Source organism: Melospiza melodia, chromosome Z, assembly GCF_035770615.1.
Source record: "Melospiza melodia melodia isolate bMelMel2 chromosome Z, bMelMel2.pri, whole genome shotgun sequence".
NCBI classification, from domain to species: domain Eukaryota; kingdom Metazoa; phylum Chordata; class Aves; order Passeriformes; family Passerellidae; genus Melospiza; species Melospiza melodia.
The window spans coordinates 27,772,678-27,791,453 of record NC_086226.1 but is presented as its reverse complement, the minus strand read 5'-3'; the positions used below and the strand labels follow the sequence as shown (position 1 = coordinate 27,791,453).

At 38.3% G+C, this 18,776-nt stretch overlaps 1 protein-coding gene across 1 annotated transcript in view; it reads right to left on the bottom strand.

Annotated features, from left to right (window-relative positions):
- Nucleotides 1-246: 246 nt before the first annotated feature.
- Nucleotides 247-18,776, bottom strand: part of YTHDC2 (YTH N6-methyladenosine RNA binding protein C2) — a 30,470-nt gene continuing 11,940 nt past the window's right edge. The window contains exons 11-29 of the mRNA XM_063180517.1: nt 18,017-18,082; nt 17,065-17,243; nt 16,809-16,905; nt 16,646-16,733; nt 16,465-16,545; nt 15,435-15,517; nt 14,399-14,504; nt 14,171-14,290; nt 13,553-13,825; nt 12,923-13,049; nt 12,246-12,451; nt 11,376-11,571; nt 10,146-10,255; nt 8,416-8,705; nt 7,837-8,014; nt 6,648-6,851; nt 2,432-2,614; nt 1,231-1,330; nt 247-1,074 (exon numbers count right to left, since the gene is read on the bottom strand). Coding sequence (XP_063036587.1) covers nt 1,241-1,330; nt 2,432-2,614; nt 6,648-6,851; nt 7,837-8,014; nt 8,416-8,705; nt 10,146-10,255; nt 11,376-11,571; nt 12,246-12,451; nt 12,923-13,049; nt 13,553-13,825; nt 14,171-14,290; nt 14,399-14,504; nt 15,435-15,517; nt 16,465-16,545; nt 16,646-16,733; nt 16,809-16,905; nt 17,065-17,243; nt 18,017-18,082 — 2,677 coding nt within the window. The 3' untranslated portion in view covers nt 247-1,074; nt 1,231-1,240. The remainder of the gene's footprint in view (nt 1,075-1,230; nt 1,331-2,431; nt 2,615-6,647; nt 6,852-7,836; nt 8,015-8,415; nt 8,706-10,145; nt 10,256-11,375; nt 11,572-12,245; nt 12,452-12,922; nt 13,050-13,552; nt 13,826-14,170; nt 14,291-14,398; nt 14,505-15,434; nt 15,518-16,464; nt 16,546-16,645; nt 16,734-16,808; nt 16,906-17,064; nt 17,244-18,016; nt 18,083-18,776) is intronic.

The window sequence follows — 18,776 nt, the reverse complement described above, 5'->3', positions numbered from 1 at the left end:
GCATGGCGTAATATCCTGAACAGACAAGAGGAAACAGGTGGAGGCTCAGAAGCAGAAAAAAATCTTGGTTTAACCTAAGAATGACCACAAACACTGCTGACAGTGATCACACCCATTTATACCAGCCTTGCAGTACAGTATGTTAAGGACTAAGAAAAAGCCAAATAAACCAAGATAGGAGTGGTGTGGAAGAAAAAGAAACAACTTGAAAGAAAGCATGAAGACAATGTTAAATGATCAAGGAAATTGTACTGCTAAAGATTTTTATTGTTTTTTAAAGAAATACAAATCCTGTAACACTGCCTGAAGTACCACTTGGCCACAGGCCTCTGAAAGACTGTTTCAGCTTCTCAAAGGTGAGTCACGTCTTAAAGGTGAAAAGTAACTGAAACTAGAAACATCAGTGGACACACCCAATCTCAAAAGTCTCATGCTCCTTCTTTTCCATTTAAATTAAATTAATTTAAAATAATTAAATTTAACAATAAATAAACACATAAATAAATAAATACAAACAAAACCAAAATAAAATAAATATAAACAAAATTTTAAAAATTATCTTTAAATAAATTAAAAATTAACATTTCCAGCTGCTTAGTTATTTGTATGAATATATTCTGCTCTCTTGCACTGTGGATGTGGAAGTACACTTAAGGAGCCTTTCAGCATATTTGGAGTTAGTTTTTTTTTTTAACCGAACCACAAGACTGATTAATTAACATTTACATTCTCATACCTTTTACTGGGTTGAGTAAGCTTTAACTGTAAACTGCATACTTAAACTATCTGTTATGCTATCTTAAACCCACAGACAACTTACATGAGGTCCCTTGTTTCAAACTTTGTTTTCAACTTAACTGTATTTTCAAGTATCAACTGCACACTCCTGTAAAAAAACCAACTCAGTCAAAAAACAGGCTGGCAAGTAAACACTGAAAATAACACAATTCCCTCTTATTTTTCCATTTCTAGCTGCCCAGCATGAGGAAGAATGTCAGGAGGCTGTTGCGTCACCTTCTTCCTCATCTTTATTGTAGATATGCTGCTGGTTCTCATGGCTGACGTTTCAACAACCTAAACCAGGTGAGAAAAAAAATGAATAGAATATTTAGTACCAAGTGTACTTGCTCTTCCACAAGCTATAAAGAAAAGACAGTACTGTGATGATACACTGTATCTGCATGGGTCTTCTTCTACCACAGAACCAGCAAGCAATGCATGGAAAACTACCTCTGTCACATTACTTGGTGTGCTCAGTCAGTTTTTTTCCTGACAATGGAATACGGTCCCAAAGCTGCAGCAACTGCTCTCCAACTTGTGGTTCCAGCTCCTAGAAATGATCAGGAAATCAGGGAAGTTAACTGCACTGCTACTACTGAGCACATAGAAACTATTTATTACTGAATTGTTAGATGACGTTGCTGGTTATTGCTTTCAACCCTTCTGGAAGAGCTCATCTCTTTTGCTATTGGGACAAACATTAGAACTCGCAGCAAAGCAAGGTATTCTTACTAGGGCTGAGCAAGAGGTAAAAACTTTCACAAGCCATCCTGGCCTACAGGCTGTTTGGGGTGTTTTCATTGACAGTGAATTGTCAGTTCTCACAAAGACAATTCCCAGTGAACACCCTACCACCATACACAAGAACAGGTGCGCCAGACACTTTGTACCTCCCACAGATCAGTCACTTACTAACTAGAGATCATTATTTTCCACATCTTTTAAGTTGAATTCCATCAAGTGTAGTGGAGAATATGGAAACAGAGGTCACAGGAAATACAGTGGCCATCCTTTCCTTGTACTTCTCCTTTCCTCCAGTTTCTTACAGCTGGAGAGAGGATGTGAAGGAGAGAAAGTAAAACAAAAACTTTAGCTCTTGAATCCTTAAGGAGATGTTCAGGGAGGGGATGGGGAGAGGGCAGAAACTGCCACACAGAAATTTTGTACCAATTTTTTGGCTTTTTCTAGTTGCATTTTTAGAGCTGTAAAAAGTACAAGAACTGTCCTAAGCTTCACTCTACCTTAAACCTCAGGATTCTCTTCAGGCTTTACAGAAAAAAATTAATAATTTTGAACAGTTATTTGGGTGTAACAGACTATCTAAGAGAACACATCTCAAGCAAATAGGGAACAAACCTCCAGAACTAAATTACAAACTAAAAATCAAACCAAACAACTTCTTTTTGGAAGCATCCACCTTTAAATAAATTTTTTAACACATAAGCAAGAAACTTTTGATTTTATCAGAAGTTTCCATTACTTCAGCAGTAATTCTGCATTAGCTGAAGGTACAATACACTAATGAACTGTGAATTCAGATCAGCAGATACACAAACAAGAGGAGATAAATGTCAAGGCTGAACAAGCTAATAAAAAATACACCAAATACATTCAACCAAATAAAGAAAACTTCAGAAGAGAGTAACATTACCTGGCCATCCCTACTTATCTGTACTTTCTTACTGTCATTCCATGGGTTGAGCAAATGGTGTGCAAACTGAAAAGGAATGCTTTCTTTTCGGATCCAGTCCACCTTAAATACACCTCCAAAACCAGCAGATCCCCAGTCTTGACTTTTCTCACACCCAATCGCTGAACCCATTCTAGCAAAACCCTGGGACAAAAATTGAAATATGAAAGAACAAACATAATGAGGCCATATCTGTCTATAGTGGAATGAGATAAATAACCAAACTTCCTATGAAACTTTCAAAGTAATTTCAAAGTGATTCACACATTCTCCACCATGAAGCTAGAGCTTCCAAAATGTTTACATCCAGAAAGTTAGAAGAATCACTTCTTTTTCCACTTCAAATATGCCTTGTAGGGTTTGACCATAAGGAATGTCTCTCAATGACAAAATTATCACGAAAGGTTTTATGAGCTTTGTAACAGATTAAAAAGCTGTTGCATAACCACCTGAAGAAGGAGGAAGTTGAGATTAATATTCTACTATAGCACAGTCCATTAGATATTCATCTTGCTTGTTACTTCTAGGTAATTTTTGCAGAAATCCATTTGTTCCTTCTCATGCTCCCTCTATGTTAACTTTCACACAGAATTAGGAGACTGTAGCTGTTCTTCAAAGAAAGAAGTCAAAGTTGCTTTTATTTCCTGCTTTAGTGAAGCCAGATGAAATTCCAACACAACAAGTATTCAAAAAGAAAATGAATGAAATCCCCAACCTGAGACAGCATCTAACTTACTTAAGGATACCATGATTTACCCACACACCAAACAAACTGAAAGTAAACACAACCCCCCACACAACATATCAATACACCATTCAGGTGTATTTATGCCATTTAGGACTTAGCAGTCCAAAAGATGCAGTTCAGTAAATTACCAGCACACACTGCTGTTGTAAGACAAGCAGTCCTAGATAGCTCAAGCCAGACTTAAATGAGAATTAATAAAAGGAACAGAGGAAAAAATAAACATAGAATAGAATAGAAAGAGACAGTTGGGACAAGAGAAGATTAATAGGGAAGTTAATCTCACATTCCCATGAGGGTGCAGTGCACTGTCAAAACTGGAAGGAAAGGGCAAGGTCAACCACCTACACTCCTGACTTGAGGGTGTCTTCTCTTCCCCACTTTCTTGTCTGAGAGGACCAGTGCAACGACCCATTTTCAGTGTCAACTGACTTGCTGAAAATTACTTTCCAGTATCTGCATTTGCCAAACCATCATATGTAATATGTCACAGCAGTCCTTCAGTGGTATTGCCAAGACAGCTGTGTTTTGATTGGTTCATTAGATTTTAATTTCAGCTGACTTTTATAACTAACTTATATGAAGAAGTAAATTGAAATTTCTTTACCTGGAACAACTCAATTTAGCTGAATCACAGCTAACCTTCAACTTTGCATTACCAGGTCAAGTTTTTACTTCAAATTGACCACAGATTTGACCAAAAAACTGTTGACAAATATCTCACTGAATATGAAGTCAAGACAGAGCTCTGCAAGAATCACAGAATCACAGAAATTCTAGGTTGGAAGAGACCTTTAAGATCATTGAGTCCAACCCATGTTCTAACACCTCAACTAGATCATGGCACCAAGTGCCACATCCAGTCTTTTTTTAAACTCTTCGAGGGATGGTGACTCCACCACCTCCCTGGGTAGATGATTCCAGTATTTGACCACTCTTTCTGTAAAATACTCTCTCCTTAATTCTAGTCTGTATCTCCCTTGTCGCAGCTTGAGACTGTCCTCTTGTTCTTGTCTGTTGTTGCCTGGAGAAAGAGACCGACCCCAAGCTCATCACAGCCACCCTTCAGGAAGTTGAAGAGAGTGATAAGGTCACCCCTGAATCTCCTTTTCTTCAGGCTGAACAACCCCAGCTCCCTCAGTCGTTCTTCATATGGCTTGTGCTCCAAGCCCCTCACCAGCCTCGTTGCTCTCCTTTGGACACGCTCAAGCATCTCAACGTGCCTCCTAAAGTGAGGGGCCCAGAACTGGACGCAATACTCCAGGTGAGGCCTCACCAGTGCTGAGTACAGGGGAAGAATGACCTCCCTGTTCCTGCTGGCCACACCGTTCCTGATACTGGCCAGGATGCCATTGGCCTTCTTGGCCACCTGGGCACACTGCTGGCTCATGCTCAGCCGACTGTCAGCCAGCACCCCCAGGTCCCTTTCCACCTGAGCACTGTCCAGCCACACCGTCCCCAGCTTATATCGGTGCAGGGGGTTATTGTGGCCAAAGTGCAGGACTCGGCACTTGGACTTCTTGAACTTCATCCCATTAGATTCTGCCCATCCATCCAACCGTTCCAAGTCCCTCTGCAAAGCCCTACGTCCCTCTAACAGATCAACACACCTTCCCAGCTTAGTGTCATCTGCAAATTTGCTAATAAAGGACTCTAAACCCTCATCCATGTCATCAATAAAAATATTAAACAGAACTGGCCTCAGCACAGACCCCTTAGGGACACCACTGGTGACTGGTCGCCAGCTGGATGCAGCACCATTCACCACCACTCTCTGGGCCCGGCCATGCAGCCAGTTCTGAACCCAGCAAAGAGTGCTCCTGTCCAAGCCACGGCCTACCAGCTTTTCTAGGAGAATGCTGTGGGAGACAGCGTCAAAGGCCTTGCTGAAATCCAAGTAAACAACATCTACAGCCTTCCCTGCATCCACTAGGTGGGTTACCTGGTCATAAAAGGTGACCAGGTTGGTCAAACATGACCTACCCCTCCTAAATCCATGCTGGCTGGGTCTGATACCCTGGCCATCTTGTAAAGTTTGTGTGATGGCGCTTAATATAAACTGTTCCATTATTTTGCCAGGTACAGAGGTCAGGCTGACTGGTCTATAATTACCAGGATCTTCCTTTGCACCTTTTTTGTAAATGGGTATCACACTGGCCAGCTTCCAGTCATCCGGAACCTCACCAGTGAGCCATGACTGTTGGTAAATGATGGAGAGTGGCTTTGCAAGCTCGTTTGCCAGCTCTCTCATTACCCTGGGGTGGATCCCGTCTGGACCCATAGATTTATGAGTATCCAAGCATTTCAGTAGTTCTATGACTGCCTCCTCTTGGATAATGGGGGGACCATTCTGCTCCCTGTCACCATCAATCAGCCCAGGCGGGCAGGTGTCTTGAGGGCAAGTCATCTTCCCACTAAAAACTGAGGCAAAATAGGCATTAAGCACTTCTGCCTTTTCCTCATCTGCAGATACTAAGTACCCTCCTTTGTCCAATAAAGAACAAAGGCTGGTCTTACCTTTCCTTCTACCATTAATGTATTTGTAAAAACATTTTTTATTATCCTTTACAGAAGTTGCCATTCTAAGTTCAAACTGAGCTTTGGCCTCCCTAATTTTTTTTCTGCATGCTCTAGCAGCCTTCTTGAATACTTCCTTAGAGACCTGACCCTTCTTCCAACGCTGATACATCCTCTTTTTATTCCTAAGTTCCTCCAAAATCTCCTTTCCCAGCCAGGCTGGACGTTTACCCCGTTGACTGATCTTTCAGCACACAGGGATGGTCTGTTCCTGTGCCCTCAAGATCTCTGTTTTGAGGTATGCCCACCCTTCCTGAACTCCTTTGCTTTTTAGGACTGCTTCCCAAGGGACGCTCTGAATAAGTCTCCTAAACAGGCCAAAGTCTGCCCTCCGGAAGTCCAATGCAGGAGTTTTACTGGTGCTTTTCCTGACTTCACCAAATATTGAGAACTCTATTATTTCGTGATCACTCTGCCCCAAGTGACCTCCAAGAATCATGGCCAGCTTCCTAATTGGAAGTGAATAAAACCAGTTTTAATCAAAGTTATAATAAAGAAATGTGCGAGTTTCTTGGCTTTAGAGAGCTGTGACTTTAGAGAGCTCACTTACAATACACATTTTTTGCATGCAAACAGTAGCAATCCCCTACTTTGTTAGGATTTTTGTTTCTGGTGGTTGTTGTTTTAGAGGATTAATGTACGGTACAAATATTTTTCTTACTCATGATGTTTGGAGAAAATTCCATCACAGCTTTGAAATACTCTTTCTTCAGCAAGCACAGACATTTGCACATTGCTCTGCTTCTCAGAAAGTCAGAAGCCATAAGCAAAGCTGTCCACACCACACACAGTCATTTGCTGCATCCTCCTAAACCATCAACCACTGCTAACAGCTAGTTTAAGACTAAGACCCACCTGAAAGCATCCAGACCCTTGAACAGAAAATATTAAGTAAACCATGCTGCTCTCCCAAAAGGCTCCATTCAGTTTCCGTTCATTACTTGGTGTAGTGGACCATATTCCTTTCTGTTGAGAAATATCAATGTTTTGCAAGTTGCTACTTTTCATTATAAAGTATCGAACTGGCATATTTTGTCTTGGTGAAGGAGATTTGCAACCCTGGAAGAAATAAATTAAATTATTAAGTACAATAAACCAGGCTTTATTTCTGAAGTTTCACATACAAGGACAGAAATCCCTTGACTGTGCTCCTCCCTTCCTCCTCCAGGTTCTAGAAGAAACATAAAATCTATCAGCTGGTCCTGTCCAAAATGGCTTTGAAATGTATTTAATATCTATTTTACATTTTTAAAGCACTTTTCAAAATAATAATTAATCCATAAGAGGCAGAAAACAAGTAAAGCAGAACAGGATTAAAAAGTCTACTATTAATTATAATTAGTTTAAGTCTGACACACCTTGAGATGACACCAAAATTAATCATCCAAGAGTACAGCCTACAGCACTACTTTTATTTCTACATTCAGGAAACATGTTTTCTTCCTTTTACACTGTCTTATTTTAAAAGCTGAAAGATTCAAGAGGAATTACTAAATCCTCCAATAAGTCCATGATGTTTCCTCTCAATGATCTCTTTAGTGTTACTGCAGTCTACTATTCAAATATATAGGGACAGCTATGACAACAGTCTCATTTAAAATGTGTGCTTTGTTAAAATAACCATCACAAAAACCCCAAGCAGTCATAGTAAGGCAGATAACACAGATACAGTATCAATTATGCTATTACAGAAACAGAAAAAAGCAGAATCCAAAACCTTCAGAAGTGTTTGTATAATATACTTATTTAGTTGAAAAAAACTAATACACATTCATTAGAACAAGGGGTTTTTTTTAAATCTCGTTTTTTCTAATTTGGATAGCTTTACCTCAGCATATGACAAATTATTTTTACTGTATTAAACTAGTGAAACAAGGATAATTAGTCTAGACTTTAAGTTCCAGAAGGAAGTATTATGCAGCTGTTATAAATTAAAAGTTAAGTTAGGTTCCTAATTTATCAGTAAAATACCTAATTGCAGAATGATATCAGCAAGGAATTCTATTACTTTTGAAGAGCAGGGTGATATGTTAGAGAACTCTACCTTTCCAGACACCGGAGAAGAAGGACTAGCACTGGGGCTGGAATAGCTACTGCTGTCTGCAGGCTTCACTGAGGACTGAGCTGATCTGTCATCTGAGGATCGTTTGGAGAGCAAAAGGTCTTTTTCTTTGTACTTCTTTGGCTGGTGGAGTGCAGGAGATGTAGATTTCACTGAAACCCTAAAAAGATGTACCTTGAGTTTCACAAGCAGTCACTGAACAATTCACATCGACCTGTCAGCCTACTGCATGACCACATGTATTACAGAAACTACAAAATCTATTAAACCCTAACTAAAAAAGCCATACCGATCATGCATTGCTTTTTAATGCTACTGTTAAACCTCTTCTACTACTTCTCAAACATTGCAATTAATGGACAATATTCCTGACTGCTCTCTCAAAAAAGCAGGCCCAGGTATGAAATACTTCTTTATGGGATTACAATGCAGCATATAACAGTATAACACCTCTGAACTGCATTTCCACCATTTCCACCTCCTTATTACTAGCAGAAATTTAAGTGATGCTTGTATACATAATTTGCAACCTACAGTGAGCAGAAGACCTCAATATCTTACTTTTCAGCATTAGAGGAGTCAGACAATTCCGTTTCTGTTGAGCTTTTTCTGCTGTTGGCAGACTTCCATGTAGATGCCAAAGGAAGTTCTTCACAAGTCACAGGTCTTGGTCTCTGGCCGATTCCTGAAGGCTGCTGGAGACCTGCAGACTGTTCTTCAGCACTCAGAACAGCTGTAATTGCTCTTACAGTTGTTTCATCAACCTGAGACCACGGTTTAGAAGGAGCTCGCATACGACGCAGGAACAAACTGTGCCACTTCTGCCTGAGTTGCAACAGCATACCAGCAGCCTGTAATGGGTTCAAATTCTGTTAAATGCTGATGAAAATTAGATTAGACAGGTAAGGGGACCCTATCTTTTTCCTATCAGGCAGCACCTGGCATTCTAATATAAACAGGGCCCAAAATGAAAGGCAGGACTAAGGTCTTAGGGAAGGGGAATAATCCATATTTAAACGAAATGTTAATTTACTTTCTTTTCCTTGGGTGCAAGGTAATTTTTGAAACATTTCATTTATCTCTGTACTAAACTTAGCTTTGTACTGTAAATCCACAGACTTTTTTTTCCCTTTTTATCTTTTGAGAAAACCCAATCCTTTCATGCTTTATGTCCTTCCTCTCAAATCAGTCTCCACTCATGCACTCTTTAGTCATACTTGAGGGAAAAGAGCTCTAAGTGATATTTTTTTTACACAGACATCTGCTCAAATGTGATTACTAAATTCAGAAGACTATAGTCTAATTCCCACGTTATCAGAAATGCATCCATTAAAATAAATTTTTAAAAAATCACACTTTTGGACATGTCTAGGAGAGACAGTATTATTATTAGAGCTGGTGAAATTGTGTTTCATGACCCATAAACTACTCCTACCACAGCCACAGCTCCTCAATGACATAAAGACTTCAATTTCGAAGAGGTTTATATTTATCCTTACAAAATCTGATGGCAACTTTCTTTCAGCAAATCCAGTTTCAAGTGCTCCTTTTTTGATCTGATTTTGGTTACTCTTGCACAGAAAGATGGACGCAATATGCCAATGTGACTGTTCTCCCAGCTCCTGCTCAGATTCTGGCGATCCCAGCTCCTGCTATAGCCTGATGGAGCACCATGCAGGCAGGACAGGAGGCCAGAAGCAGCAGAACGACCCTTATGCAGCCACTGTCACCAGCAGTTTGCTGTCCCTTGCAGCCATTATCTTTTGTCTGGCAGTCTCTTCAGAATCTGCTGACTTGTGGAAAGGGACAAAACTGCCAAGCTCAGACATATAAAACATCATACAGCCCAGAAAGTTTTTGAAGGAGATCCAACAGCATCTGCACTGCTGAGGCTTTCCTGCTCCCTCGTGTGATAGACAGGACACCCACACCAAGATGGAGGAAGAACAAGCACTCTCACTGTTGACTTAAATGACTAATTATTTTCTTTCCTTTTGCTCACAGGTAAAATAATTGAAAGGTATGGGTGATAGGTTATGAAACATTGCAACTTGGATGCTGAATACACAAGTTCAAGCGATAGACACCTCTGTGCCAAAGGGGATTGAAGCCCTTTAATTCTTGATGAGCTCATGAAGTAAAGGTTAAATCACTGAGTATGTAGTTTGAGACCAAATGGACCATGACATTCTTAGAGAAAATTCTTGGCTAGTCAAATGTTACAAAAACCTTTTCATATCTTTTTACAATTCTTCTACATGAAGCAAACCTAGGACTGATTTCTTACTTACCTCAGGGTCCAGTTTGAGATGGAGCCATTCATCCAGCTTTAGTAGTGCCAGATTAGCAGTTGTTTTGTCCTCCATTTCACTGTCACTGCTATCATTAGATACCCCTCCTCCTGAATTAAAGATAAAAGTATTATTATTAGTATTATTTCTACTTTTATTATTAGTATTATTTCTACTTATATACAAATAAACTAACACTACTGTATTAACAGCAATAATATTTTCCCTTCTAAAATTGACTTTAAAATGTAAACATTTGTAAAACTACCTCTTCTTTTCTGCAAACACACTGAAAAGTCTTTACTCCAGATAGCAGCAATCAAGTAGCCAAACCTGCTGTAGGTCCTACTATGTAAAAACCTGTACTGATATGATTGGACTCAACTCATGTACCCTCACCAGTATTCACAAGCCACTACCCAACTTTTGCCTAAAGCTGTTTGCAAAAGCACACGTGGCTCTATTTCCTCGTAAAACAGCAGATTTAAAGACTTCGTAAGGAAAAAATATACATATAATACATATGGCTATTGATTAGGAATCCTTATTTTTCTGAAGTGCAATTCAATCACCATGAACACTACTCTAAGGTTAACAATTTAAAAGCAAGACAGGAAAGCTTCAGAAATAGGTTGGACTTTTAGTTTGATTCCAACTATGAGAACTAGCAGCAGTTATTTTTGCTTCCAATTCAACAGGACTCAAGTAAGAAAAAAAAAAAAGAAAATTTCTATGTTCTCTATTACTTACAGTTTATGGTACAGTTAATTGACATAAAAAATTATCAGTGGAACATATCTTGAAAATGTGTGTGTCAGCTAGAAGCAACATGACTTGTTTGCCACATCGATTATTTCTAAATTATTCAGTTTGAATAATCTGGTTCAATGTATCAAATAAAGTAGTCTGTAGAAAAAGAACATACATACTACACATCTCAGTATCATTATTATCATTAGACATTGTGGCTGCATTCTTTCCTTAGAAACTATACTGTAGTTTCTGAGACTCCCAGAACTGTGTAATTTATGGACCTGAAAATGTAAGGAATCCCAAAACTGAGAGATTTATTACAGAACCTACAAACTATTCCTGAATAGCTACAGGAATTATAACACTGTTGTTTTCAGAATCAACCATTATGTATTAAATATTACTGAAAAATAAGCTTTCCATGTCACACACTAATGTATAGCAGTGGAAACATTCCAAATCCAGACTCCAGTGTACCTCGAAAGGATGAAGATGCCTGCAAGGCATTACTTGGCAGCCTGGCTGGTCCACAGAAGAGGGACACGGTGACAGGTGTCACAACAGAGCAGCACCTGATGTTTGCTGTCTTGTGAGCTCTTGTCATTTCATCATATATAAGCCAGTCTGTAGGGAGGGCCTGGATGGCTGCAGCTTGTCCATTTGCTGGGGCAATCTGTGCAAGAGCAGGTAAGACTAGGCTATTACACTGTTTACTGTAATTAATGTAAATTTTAACATATTTCTCATTTTATCCAGAGACACTGTGGATGCCTCAACCTGGCAGTGTTCAAGGCCAGACTGGGTGAGGTTCTGAGCAACCTGGAAGAGTCAAAGGTGTCCCTGCCTGTGGCAGGGGCTAGAATGAGATAAGCTTTAAGGTCCCTTCCAACCCAAACCATTCCACGATTCTATCTTTTGAGAAATAAATGCACGTATAATTATATACATATAAAAATATACATGCAAAAAAAAGTGTGAGAGAATTCAACCAGATTCACAAATTATCTTACCATGATAAAATATTTTGCTTTAAAAACAAATGTTAAAAAAAAGTTTCAGAGAAGAACTTCTTGCTTTTAAGAGTAGGGATAATTCTATTTTTAAAACAATCTTATAACTTTTTTTTGGCATTTTGCCTTGTTCCATCTAGAGAAAGGACTACTTGAAACAATGGAAAAATGAATCAGCTCCAATTCAATCAGCTGGGTAGAACAGTATTTTCTAAAGCTGTAGTGTTAAATGCCCATACTGCTTTTAAAACACTGACAACTAGAAAAAGACATTTCTAAAACACGTGATAGATTTTAGTGCTCTTTTTCTTGAACTATGAATTTAAAGTGATTTTACCTTTTTGTACTGAGACTGACCAAGAACAGAGGTAGGATGAAATCGCACTTTCTTCTCCTTTGGTTCAGTCAACACCAGGCTTTCTCTGTCTACATGCACAAGATTGGGATACATCCCAGCCACTAAGGCAGCTTTAATTACAGCCCAGTTCTCAGAGTTAGTATTAACATCTCTAATATCAGCTCCTCCTCTGGCTCTCACAAAACCTGACAAAAGAACAAGACAAAACAGCGCCATGTTAGCTTGTGTTTGGTTGTCAAAAGGAGTTACAAACTAAAGGTGAAATAAACAATTATTTATTGCATTTTTCAACCTGTTGTACTGCCAACCTTAACATCACCAGGAAGAAACCACTACACTGAAATCCTTCCTGAGAAGAGGTTTCATACTGACACAGAATATCACTATTTTCTACAACAGAAAGACATTTCCTATGGGAATAATTTATTAAAACATGAAATGCGGTGACAAGTGGAAATGAGGGTTTTTCAGTTATATCAGCCACACTTCCTCATCTACACCATACCCTGCATGAATGTGTACATAAAGGTGCATTTCAAATTAAGTAAGGAAAATTACACCAGTGAACATGATTTTTGTTACAATTTCTATATACTTGACTTTAAAACAACATTTAAACATTAAACATTTAATTAAAATTTTTCCAAGTTCTTTACCTGAGGCTCTAAGCTGGCCAAGCAACTGTGTTCTCATTCCTACAATGATTTCCATTGTGGCTTGGGATAGGAAGTTCTTTTCACAGAAGGCTCTCTCCCAGCCATCACTGCGTGCCTTCTGCCATGCCTGAAAATGTTTTTACATTCGCCTATTAACTTGATAGGCTAAAACTAAAAACTGCATTTTTATAAAAGATTACATTTATGTCAATAAAATGAATGCAAAACCCCCTCTAAAAGTAAATGTATCAAACCAGATCCTTTTTTCTGTTCAAGAATTAGGTTCTCCTTACGTGTTCATTACAATGATGATTATGTCAAGTTAAAACAATAAATAAAGATCATTACATTAATATCATGATTTGAAGTTCAGTGTAGTAGGATGTAAAGAGGCACATTGTTGGAACATTCAGAATTTTCTAAGGTTTGAAAATATCAACCAAACATACTACAAAAAGTGTTCCCTCACAAATTTATGAGTCCAATACACAGCAAAGGCACTAGGCAAAAATAAAGTCTTCTCCAAGGACTTAATCATTGTCCACCACTCTACATCCAAGTAGAGTGCTACATTATTTCCCTTGATTGGGTGATCTACTGTGATTAGCACTCCCTGAAATGAAGTATTACCTGGAAAGCCCTGAGCAGGGCCATGTGGTCACTGAATGTCCCGGCAGCGAAACGCTTCCTGCACAGCATGGCCGCACGCTTCTGGGAGGCCAGCGTGGGCAGCACAAAAGGGTCTTGGCAGGCAAGAGCACAGGCAATGGTCAGAACAGGATCCAGGCACTTCAGAACTACAGCATACAACACCATTTTACCAAGGTGTGGCTCTACAGGTAATTCAGTGAGGTGATAACCAAGCTCAGTAAGATCTTCCCAAGGGTCCATGGCATCTATGGTCTGTTTATAAACAAACAAACAGAGAGGGGGCCAGGTACAGTGGACAAAATCAATTTACAATGAAAGCAGAAGATGTGAATAGTGGACATTAACTAGTCTTGTTTCCAAACACTAATAAAGCAAGTCAAACTATTAACAGAGACAAGACTTTGAAGCATTCTCTTTCCTTGACATGGAAAAACACATCCCCACACACAAAATGAAAACAAAAAATCAACAAAAATTCAGAACATCCTTAAGTAATTAAAAACAGCTTCAGTACAAACTGAAGTCAGTAAGATAGACTGCTACACCACAAATTTGGAATCAAACACAATTACCATCTAAATCTATTCCTTTTCTGACCTTAAGCATATGCACAGCATTTCTCACAGTTACAGCAGGCGGAGGATCAGGAGCTTTCATGAGGAAGTCTACAACTGGACAATTAATTGGAGCCAGAAGTTTTGTGTACAAACAAATCTCCTGCAAGTTAAAAGGCAGAACAAAAATGATCACCAAGATTTGGAAACAACGCATATGGTTTGATGACATTCGATTTTTTTAAGTTATAATTTCTAACTGAACATGCACCTGAAGCGGCATTCTGAGAAGTTCTGGAGACTGAAATTCCAACATATTCTGAAATCGGAGCCTGCTGAAGAGACGAAAACAGACTCCAGGCTGACAGCGCCCAGCCCTTGAAAATAAAATATGGGAAATTGTGAAAATTAGGTTTCTTTCTAAAAATAAAACCAAAAGTCAACAAACAGACACAGAAACTCAGAATGGAAAAGCAGAAGCACTTCTATGAAGAAAGTGTTGTGAGTCACACGCAAAGTGAGAGTTTTCCAATCATGGATTATTTTTGAGAGTGTGGCAATTTTTTACTGAAATTTTTACCCAACACTGAGAAATCTGGAGGAAGAAAAACAAGATTTATCTAATATAAAGTGCTGTGGGTTTTTTGCTAATGTAAAACCAGTCCAAATCTCAATCATGCTTTGATGTAAGGAAATCAGTTGCAAACTTCTTTTCCTCTCCTCACATCCCCTAAACAGAGATGACCTTTGAGGTAAAAGGTAGAAAAAAGGTTAAATAACTTGTGAGTGAATAAGAGACAGCAAATTCTCTCATTCATATACATGCATGTGTATACGTGCAGCTTAATGCCAATGTGATTGATAAAACAGGCACTTGCTGCTACATAAGCTTCTGAGCCCTCACCCACAGTGTTGGGAAGAATATAATCATGGCCTGTTATGTCATAGATAGCTTGGAGAAAGTGATATAGGCAGTCAGTCCTCTGCCCACAGACAAGATGTGAAAACACCCTAATGGACCCTGTGACTGGTGGTGCTACATGGGAGAAAGAGGAAGGAGAACAACATAGTAAGGGAAAACAACCTACACCTTCAGGAAATGCCTGAACATCAATTTTCTACAACTTGGGAAATGATTCCAAGGAAATACATACTGACGAGTACTCACCTGCAGAGAACAAGTGTTGGCCATTATCCAACACAACACTGGACTAGGCTAGAAACAGTTACTATGTTGTATGCTATATTCTAAACATAAAGGACTGTGGATATCTGCAAAATGGAAACCAGGATGAGGCATTTATTACCTGCCCTTTCTCTGGATAGCACTGGCTTTTGAAATCCACCCCATTTTTAGCATTGTAACACGACTCAATGCATCAAAAGACTTCTAGAAAAACAAAGAAAGGAATATAAACTGAAAACTCAACAGGGTACATGAAATAAAAGTTACTAGTCATTTAGATTACCAACAGAAGTTTTCTAAAAAGTATGAAACAGTAATATATACACAGCAACTTCTGGCACAAAGGTATCTTCTCAGTTTCGAGTGAATTTATGATGGTATCTCCTTTGCAGTACCTTAGTGCTACACAGTTTTTGAAATACACATTTTCTAGTCAATAGGTAACTGCAAGTCAGTAAAAAGTATCTCAGATCTGTGTTCTGAGACACAACAAAGCAAGTAAAAATACATTATTATACCGAATAAAGTTTTCCTTTTTATCTCACTTGAAAATTACCTGCTTATTTTCTTACTTAGACTGATGTAAAATTACAAAAGTAAGTTTGTTTTATGAGAACTTCAGAAATTTGGAATGTATGTCACCTATGAAATCCAATTTCATTTTCAAAGCCATACACTAGGTCTTAAATTGCCTCATTATGTGATCTCACTTTTCTTGAAAAAGTAATTAGGAATGGGCACTGAACACACCAAAAAACTGCTTAAAAACTTAATGGATTATTTTTGGATTTGATACAATAGTAGGACAAAAAGAACTCTCAGCGCTCTCTCAGTCTCAGGAAGGTGGTGGTCTAAACTGAGGATTTGTTTTAAAAATCCAGCAGAAATACTAAATTGCAAAAGAGAAAGATACATTAATACATCAACCTATATCAGCTTTTACAAGGTTTTTAGACAGCTAGCTATTTACAGGATTTGTCTTAAAACAAATGGATGTCAAAACTTTTCAGTGAGGACTGTTGCCTGACAGGCACTAGCTCTTACCTAGTAAATGCTTTTTTTCACTTTACTGTAAAGTAAAAAAAAAGTTTGCCAAAATTTATGCACTGTGTGTTTTAGAATCGCACTCTGAAAATTTAAGGCAGTCATACCTCTTTCACCTTGCCTGAGTCAATGACAAACACGACATCATTGACTGTTATGCTGGTTTCTGCAATATTAGTAGAAAGAATCTGCAAAGAAAAAAAGCCAAAACCACCAAAACTATAGTAACTGTAAAAGCAACAGCAAAATAGATCATTGTAGCATCTGACAAAGTCCTGTAATACTTGCAATTTTGCGGATGCCAGAAGGTGGAGTTTCAAGCACTTTCTTCTGATCCAAAGTCTGCACACTTGAATGAAGCATGAAAACTTGATATCTAATGCAACACAAAAGAACATTGTAAGGATCCTTAACAAAAGCAATGAAAAGCCACAGTGACTAAAGGTTTTACCTGTGAGCATTATCAGCAAATCTCTTGTCATCAAAAAGAATGCGGTCCCTCAGGCTCACTATCTCATCATACCCAGGAAGAAATATTAAAATTGCTCCTAAAAAAGGAAATGGGTTTGCAGAGTTATATAGAAAATTCAAATACATGTTGATGCCATGTAGACTAGCACTCAGAAGGTTTTAATTTTTGGGGATTGCTGATAAAAGAACAAGATTATTCAGAAGCTGAATCCACAACTAGTTAGGTATTTACCTACCCGCATCACAACTATGACAGATACTGTGAAGTAAGTGCATTATCAGATCCAGATCCACTTTTTCATCATCAAAACTGTGATGATAAGCTGTCAGTAGTTCTCTGTCCTCTGCACTAAGGTCACTACCACTTTTTTGGACCAGGGAACTTTCATCAAGATTTCCAAATCCAAATGAAGCACTGTAATAGAAAAGTACACCAGAGTCAAGGCTGTCCCTTCGGGTTTGAATTCAGCAATCAACTCAAACTTAGATCAAGACCAACATGACTACTGGTCTTGAATTCTAATTTTTAAGTGTAGCAGAAGAGAATCACCATAGTATTACTGCCCACTGATTTAAATGTCAACCCAAGAAAGGATGCCACTTCATTTATTCGTGTTAACTATCCTTTTCTTAAACTTCATTGAAACACAACCATAGCTAATGGAAGTATAAAGATACTTCTTGTTTATCTGTTCAAGGAAAAATATTTAAGAGATATGTATTCTCCCAAAATTTCCCACTAGCAGAAACTACACTAAGAGAAATTATAATAAATATAATCTTTACAAAACACTACCTCAACTATGAAAACTGTAAGTTAATCAAAAAATCATTTTGAATCGTCTAGTGTACACATTACTTCTGTAAAGTTTCTTTAATCTGTCTATTGTGTATAAAAATACACAGATATAAACACATGACAGATTTGTTTCCAAAGTAAGCATGTGAAAATAAAATGGTACATAGTACAGAATTAGCAAGTTGTGCAAATATAAACAATATGATACTAAGTACAAACTTTTTTGTTGTTTCTGAAATATTCCTATTCTTAAAACAAAAAAGGTATTCCTATTCAGTCCAGATTTTACAGCATGAAAAGCTAAAACCTGTTCTGATTAAAAGAACACAAGCCTCAAATTTCCCTTCACTATGCTATGCAACTCCATCTGCAAAACATTTACAGCTTACCTGTAGGATTCCAACAGATCCACAACCTCTGTCTGTCCAAAGCGCCTAGCCCAGTCCACAGCCATCCTGAAAGAGTCGCACAAGTATTTTTATTCGATTTTTCACTTCAAAAGATGAATATGAGTAGCACATCAGACGAGGCAATTGATACCAGACTTTTGTACCCATTTCCCTATTGTTATCAGTAGTGCTATTGCTGGATCTGCAGCTTTCCACTTGAAAGTGCTTGAATAGGTGTTAACAGCTACCTTACTTGGAGATAACTACGGTTCTTTACCGCAAAAGAACGTCAGTTTTACACAGGAGTACCTGCAAACATGCACAAGGAAAGGAGGAGGAAGAATATGCCATTCCCTTAAAAAATCAGGCCTACCTGTTTGCAGTAGCCTTTAAGTCATCTCAAAAAGTCACACCCCAGGTGTTTTGCATTAAAACACGGGAAAACATTTGGCTATTTCATGTCTTTCAGAAGCTGTCCTTCTCACAGTGCAGTTCACCGTTTCACCTTTAAACTGCATTCCTTCCCAAGTTTTTCAAAGGTTAGCACCAAATATCAGACCTCTGGAATTCTAATTCTTATCATTCCATACTACAATTATTTACTGTACTTCCCTATTTATATGAAGACATACTTCATGACCACAAAACTTGAGTTTTACAGATTCACAAATACTTTTATGTGCTACAACAGACTTAGAAACATCACAGAAAGATCTTCTGATACAGGTAACTCCATGAAAATAAGAATTGCCAAACATTT